Source organism: Monopterus albus, unplaced genomic scaffold (genome assembly GCF_001952655.1).
Source record: "Monopterus albus unplaced genomic scaffold, M_albus_1.0 scaffold220.1, whole genome shotgun sequence".
Lineage (NCBI taxonomy): Eukaryota > Metazoa > Chordata > Actinopteri > Synbranchiformes > Synbranchidae > Monopterus > Monopterus albus.
This window is the reverse complement of record NW_018128100.1, coordinates 681,437-688,044: the sequence shown is the minus strand read 5'-3', so window position 1 is coordinate 688,044 and position 6,608 is coordinate 681,437. Positions and strand designations below refer to the sequence as shown.

At 41.0% G+C, this 6,608-nt stretch overlaps 1 protein-coding gene across 3 annotated transcripts in view; it reads right to left on the bottom strand.

Moving 5' to 3' along the window:
* Positions 1–6,608, bottom strand: part of xrn2 (5'-3' exoribonuclease 2) — a 33,946-nt gene that overhangs the window by 13,205 nt on the left and 14,133 nt on the right. For all 3 annotated transcript variants that reach the window (XM_020619459.1, XM_020619460.1, XM_020619461.1), the window contains 8 exons: positions 3,771–3,878; positions 3,040–3,129; positions 2,723–2,795; positions 2,354–2,437; positions 1,540–1,637; positions 923–1,002; positions 732–788; positions 106–174 (listed from right to left, as the gene is read on the bottom strand). In XM_020619459.1, the coding sequence (XP_020475115.1) occupies positions 106–174; positions 732–788; positions 923–1,002; positions 1,540–1,637; positions 2,354–2,437; positions 2,723–2,795; positions 3,040–3,129; positions 3,771–3,878 (659 nt within the window). The remainder of the gene's footprint in view (positions 1–105; positions 175–731; positions 789–922; positions 1,003–1,539; positions 1,638–2,353; positions 2,438–2,722; positions 2,796–3,039; positions 3,130–3,770; positions 3,879–6,608) is intronic.

Below are 6,608 nucleotides of genomic sequence, written 5' to 3'. Positions count from 1 at the left end.
ACTACATTTTTATTTTAATAAAGAGCAAAATGAAACGTCTCAAAACCCGAAAAGAACCTTTAATGTTCATTAAGCCAATTCTGAGATAAATAGAAAGAGCTTTACTTGGCTCCAGGCAGGAGGACCGCCTTGAACACAAAGCCATCTGCATACGCAGGATCCTTGAACTTGATTCTGCAAAGGAGAAGAAAATGACTTTCAATTAAAAAAAAAAAATAGCGCTCCATTAACTCACGTTTTAATGGGACAATCATTTGGTCGAGGCAGAAGGCCGCCCACCAAGAGCCGGTGTCTGATGTTTCTTCTGTTAAAGAGAATTTTTCCTCCCCGCTGTCGCCACTGCATGGCTGCTAAATTTGCTCCTCTTACTCCGTCCACCTCCTCTCATGTTTGACATTAGCTAGGTCTTGGTTGTGTTGTAGCATCTGAACATTTTGCTTAAATCTTTATTTTTTATTCTAGTCAAATGAACATAAGCAGAGTCAGAAATCAAGTGGAGGCATTTAGGGACAAAGGCAGCACAGCTGTCCAGGCACTGTATATAAATCCAGAGGATTCACCTCATCTATCGTCCTTTTTCTATTTTTTACACTTTAGACCGTTTGTGACATGTATTCAAATGGCAGCGCTCTCAACCTGGAACAAAAGTGCTACTAACTGAGTGAATGTTTTAATCTCAGGGTTAATTTCTTCTGTTTTCAGAGCTCACGTTGATGATAGGCTATTCTTACCCGATCGCACTGTTCTGTGAGATGTCACGCAGCTGTGGGATGGGGGACTTCACCGTCCTGAAGGATAAATGTCAATATAGAATGAATAAATGAGCAGCTCAGAGCTGTCACACTGGACGGGCTCTCCTTCAATAGGTTAGAAAACATGGAACAAGTCGTACAAAAGGGACAACAAAGCAGGCGTTCCTTACTTATCTGGTAGAATAGGGTCATCATCAAGGTTTAATGTACCTTGGATTCCATGACACAGCTCTGCAGGGATCTCAGTGGCCTGAACGAGACAAAAGGTGTGAAAAGGGACATTTCCATTACATTTTAATGACCCACAATCAGAACAAACTGAATCTGATCAGACCTGGTTGATGTTTGCAGTTTTACTTGCTGCTGTAGTTTCACATGCTCATTAACAAGTATTCAACTAGTGAGTAAAACATGAATCTAAACAATTGCTTCGGTTTACAAATGTGTAATCAACGAGATTAAATCCAACTGAGCCGACACCTGCAAAACCTCGACACATCTGCAGCAGAGTGACGCAGAGCTTTTCATAGCAAAGTCTGATCTACAGAAGAAAAGTAAGCGTGTGCATTACATCAAAGTTAAGATATTTGACAAAAATAAGAAACAATAACGTGACTTGACTGTGATAAAACCTAGTGCTATGTTGTCGAGTTTATGGTAAAGCTTTCTCCTGTTTCTACACATTTCACATCAGCTTCTTGTCTACGAGTGCACTGAAAAACTTTAAAACATTTATGTGTAATACTTCAGTTAAATCTGATGCGACTGGGATATTGACTTTTGTTACCTCCTGAGATTCTGTGCGGTAGAGCTCCTGGATGAAGTCCAAGAGTGGGTGAGACTTGCCCAGACACAACAAGTCACTTCCCAGGCTGTTTCTTTTCACTGCAAAACAAACAGCAGCTGTGGTCAGAGAGGTGAAACCAGTGATTACTGGAGAGACTGCAGCTCTGGTTGTACTGGTAAAAGGAAAGAAAAGATGATGGGTCGAGAGGGTTGGTGAATGAGAAGAAAGGACAGATCACTGAAAACGTAGCGCTTTAGAGTGAACTGTGTTGTTGGATCATTATATGAAAAAACGCCTGAAAAGTCTGTAAAACAAATGAAAGATACTCAACAACATGTCTTTTCAGCCACTAGAGGGCCTACTGAGATCCTGTTTCATAACAACAACATAAACTATGGATGTCTGGTTGGGACAAACTGCAAAATGCAGCCTGCAGTCTGAAGCTAGCGTTAGCTGGCTAACAGTAAACATGTCCGCCCAGTGGAACATTCTGGTTACTGCTGTGACACAAAGCTCCAGTTACTCCCAAATTAAAATCCTATTAATTCAATGCAAACGTAAAATCCTGACCATGCTAGGTGGCTAATGCTACCAAAACAGACACATCAACTTTAGATGCCAACACATCCAGAAGGAAGAATGCCACATCTGAGTCCTTTGGCTGCTTTTAACCCTCTCCATGTCAAGCAGCCAAACCCATGTTAACCCTGGATTTGACCCTCGTGTCCCTTCCGATCTTTCCAGGTTAACACAGAAGCACCTTTCATTACAGGACCAGTTTCACTCTGCTGCAGCAACTGGGAGAGTTGCTCACCTTCATCAGGTGTGAGGTCGGGGTAGACGTCGGCCAGAGCCGCCCTCAGCCGCCGTTCATCCACAAAAGGCAACAAGGCCACACCTTCGAAAAGAAACAGATAAACAATAATACAACAATTAACAATAACCTGTGCTCAAATTATTTGAGTGTCAGACATATCTGAAAATGAAAGGGGAGCAAAAATGTGTCAGGAGAGTTTTCATTGCTCAGACTGCACTTAGACTACAAACCAAGTCAGAGAATAAATGACCAAAAATACGCCACTGAATAATCTGGACAAATGTTTCATAAAAGTAAAAGAAATAAAACCATCTGAACCCTGACCCACCTTTGAGATCCAAATCAGTTAGCAGGACAGTGACTCACCTTGCCAGGCGTATTTCTTGCCGTTAAGATCAATGGCGAAGTCGTCAGGGTAGAAATCAATGATTGAAGAATCCTGTGTCGAAAGAAGAGTTTAAATGAAGCTGGAGAAATTGGAAGAACTACAACAACTTGTAAAAAAGAGCAGCAAATTTTAAGAGGAGACTGCCTGAAACCTCTTTTTGCTCTGAGAAAGGACTTTTGAAAAGTTAAATTCCACACACACGTGTTGTACATGTATATTCACTACAGAGTTTGGCCTCTGATTTATCACCACAGTCTCCTGAACTCTGTGCAACCCTGTCATTTCAGACACTTACCTCACTGGTCATGAGGTTCCGCCACGATGAGGGCAGGAAGTTGCCACTGGCAGCAGGAAACACTCCCATCAGCTGCTCCAGTGGCTTAAACTGCACATCACAACCACACACGTCATTCTTATACACAGCAGCATATTAGTGGCAAAACTCAGACTGTCAGTATGAAATGAATTATTAACGTTAAACTCCAGCCAACAGCAGATTATACTGAGAGGTGGACATGACTTTAATCATTTCTCATTGTGTTTGTTAGACAATAATGAAATACCATTAAAAACGACAAGTTTCTTCCTCAGGAAAAATGTAAAGCCTTTGTTTTTTGTTTAGTTTAGTTTTTTTTTTCCAGAAAAATGGCTCCAAAGACTGAGAAAAGCCAAAAAACAAAGAGAAAATCTCTTAATGTGCACCAGAAGATGATGATCTTTATCAAAAACATAACCCCGAATGGCCAGTATCATATGGGGAACGCTTGGTTTCTCTGTTAGTGTGAACACTCTGCCGTGGTCTTCCTGTAATGACACTTCCATCTGCCGTGGACCGTCTAAAATGACCTGATGTCACCTGAGTGTACTGGCATTATGCGAGTGCAAGCTATTCGACAAGTTCTAACAACAAATAAGCTTTTCTTTGTTTCAGCGTTAATGGCAAACCACCCTGAAGAAAAGAGGAGACAAAAGCGGAGTGAGAGGAGGAGGCTGAGGAGAGAAAGAAGGCTTCAGTCTGTTTCTTACTGGCTTGGTCCCCTTCTCAAACTCGGTGAACATCCCTTTGATGTTTGTGAAGTCAGAGGCGAACGGGGCGTAGTGGAAAGGGAAGTACCACTTCCAGGAGGCACAGCCCTGCAAATCAACACAAACAGTCGCTCACTTTAATAGGTCACTACTGCCTGCGTTTTACCAGACAGATAAACACAACCTCTAGATATCTGTGGCTGTTACAGCAGACTGGAAACATTCACCATCTAGTAAGGGCTGTTCATTAGTTCATTAACTGTTAATAGGTCTAGGTTGTTACTGCCAAGGCAAGTTGTGTTAGTGCAGCCACGACTAGTCAGCTGAAGCTCCAGCTTCTTAAATAAGGATTTGCTGCCTATAAACACAATTTGTCAGGAAAAACAAGCCATCTGCAGATTGTGATGTACATTTTTCTTTTATACACCAAACAATCTAAAAAATAATCAGATTAATAAATGAGGTTCTAATCTGTATAGCATCTTTAAACACAGAGGCAATTCAAACTGTTTTGCAGATGATAAAGGGGGGGAAATGATTTGAGTGCAGTTAAAGTGTTCTGAATTCAATAAAGATCTCAGAGCCCTTGCTGGATTTATATACCAGCACACTTTAAATCTATAACTAACGGAGACAGTAAAGAGCAGCAGAAATGTGCACAGCTCTCCTGGTTCCTGCTGCAGTTACGAGAAGACCAGAGTCCACTCTGCTGAATATAAAAGGACTGTATAAGGCCTCTAATTAGAGTCAAGTCAAGAATCTTTGTCATTATGAATGGCACAACGAAGGTTTTTACAGCAGCTCTTGACCTAAGACACATTATTTACGTAACACACAATTGTATAAGTCAATGAGCAAATAAAAAGGGACGTATGGGACCTAATCAGGTCAGCAGCATGTTACAGCAAAAACACAAATCTTATTAAAAGTCAAATATTTTTAAAACTTCATGAATTGCTGGTTTTTGTCAAACCAACGGTGAAAACTGGAAGATAAAACAGAGAAGCAGCAAACTGCGGAGCTCAAACTAAATTTGTGTTTGATAAAGGACTTGACAAGTGAGAAAACTGTTTGATTTAATGGCGCCTGCTCAGCTTTCGGTTCACGTTGGTGACGTGTGTAGAATCACTGCTATGCCTTTTCACTTAGTGTTAGACCTTAAGAATCATCCTGAGCGACAATGCAACAGGATAAAATGAAAAAACCCCAAAAAACTAGGACATGAAAAAGCTTTTCTTTGCCCTTTTCTTGCTGAAGCTCCACTGCAGCACAGAGCTTAAAATCCAGTGTGATCAGACCAACAGGGCTGGGCTGACATTTAAAACCCTCCATGAGCCTGAATCCTAATCAGACACGACGAGGTTTAAACCCTATGTGTAAAAACATCTTAGTAGCTTCAACTGCAAAACTTTGACGCTGATGGTGCCCGTGTACTTGGGCAGATTTTTGTTGCTTTGAACTACAGTGGAGCAAAAATCAGCCCGTCCTTCGAAACACATCGTACTGTGGCACAAAACGGTTCACCAGCAACTGCTGAGAGGCTTTTGCATCTCAAAAAATTCCCTTTCTCAGCTCTGTCTTTCAGGAGCAAAGACGAAGAAGGAAAAAACCCATCACTCTGCACATCCAGCGTTTGAACCACTTATCCTTCGTGAGCAAACATCTCGCGCCAAAGAACGACCTTCACTTCCCACAATCCACCTCTGAGAAAACGAGGTCCTGGGATAAATCCACCAATCCTCACATCTCAGCCAATCTGGGTTTAAGGCCCACTACTCTATTATTAAAGATGGTCATTCAAATGATAATACAGGACTTTACCATAATAAAAGGTAAAGGAGGCTCTGATCTCCACATTCAAATAATCGCACAGATCGTTTATGGTAATATGACGAAATGTTTTGTGTCGAGGAGAAATTCATTTGTGACTGTGGCTGGCCAGGGTCAAAGACCACAACCCACAGGTAGTAAAAAAATTACATTTACTGGTCTTTTTCATAACAACTGACAGAGAAAAAGTTGCTGCTTCACCGTATTATCAAAGTCAACAGTATCTATAATCTGATCCGGATGATTTCTTCTTTTACAAAAAAAACGATTTTCATTTTAAATTAAGGCTGCAACTATTTCTGGGTTAATCTATGAAATTTACAAAGAACTCATTAACCATTCACCCGAGTGAAAGGTGATGCACAACAACATGATGAGCACTGAAAAGCGAGATGTGAGCATTGCGTTTGTCATCAGAACAGCCGTCTGTGTGTCAGCAGAACGGCGGCGGGGGAAGAGTCTTCACCAGGCGGACAGACCGCACAAATGTACTCGACGAAAACAGTTTTCACGTAGACTAATCAGTAAGAAAGTGTTTTTATGTAGCCTACAGATTTAGTCATTGTATTGATTTACCCCGGCTCGTTACAGAGGGTGAAGGTGAAACAAAGCAGCCTGATCAATCGTAATAGATTCCAGTAGAAAAAGAAAAGTTTGTGTGATTTAAACAGCCGTCTGTTAAGATGGACCCACGAGGGTTCTGTGGGAGGCGCGTCTCTCGGATCCATTGTGGACCACCTCATTTGATATAATGGAATTCTATCTACAGCGTGAGACGGGTGTAGAAAACGCTTCCAGTGTGGATTCAAGGTTAGTGAATCTCTAAACGGAAAAATATGAATTCCTCATGTGAGAACCAGCAAACGCTCAACCTCTTGATAAATTACTTAAATCAATGACAAAAGAGTTAATTAATTTTCAGGCAATTATTTATTAAATAAAGTAAATCATTGATTTATCACTGAAAAACTAATGAGCTGTTTTTTTTTTTTTTTCTTCTGCATGATC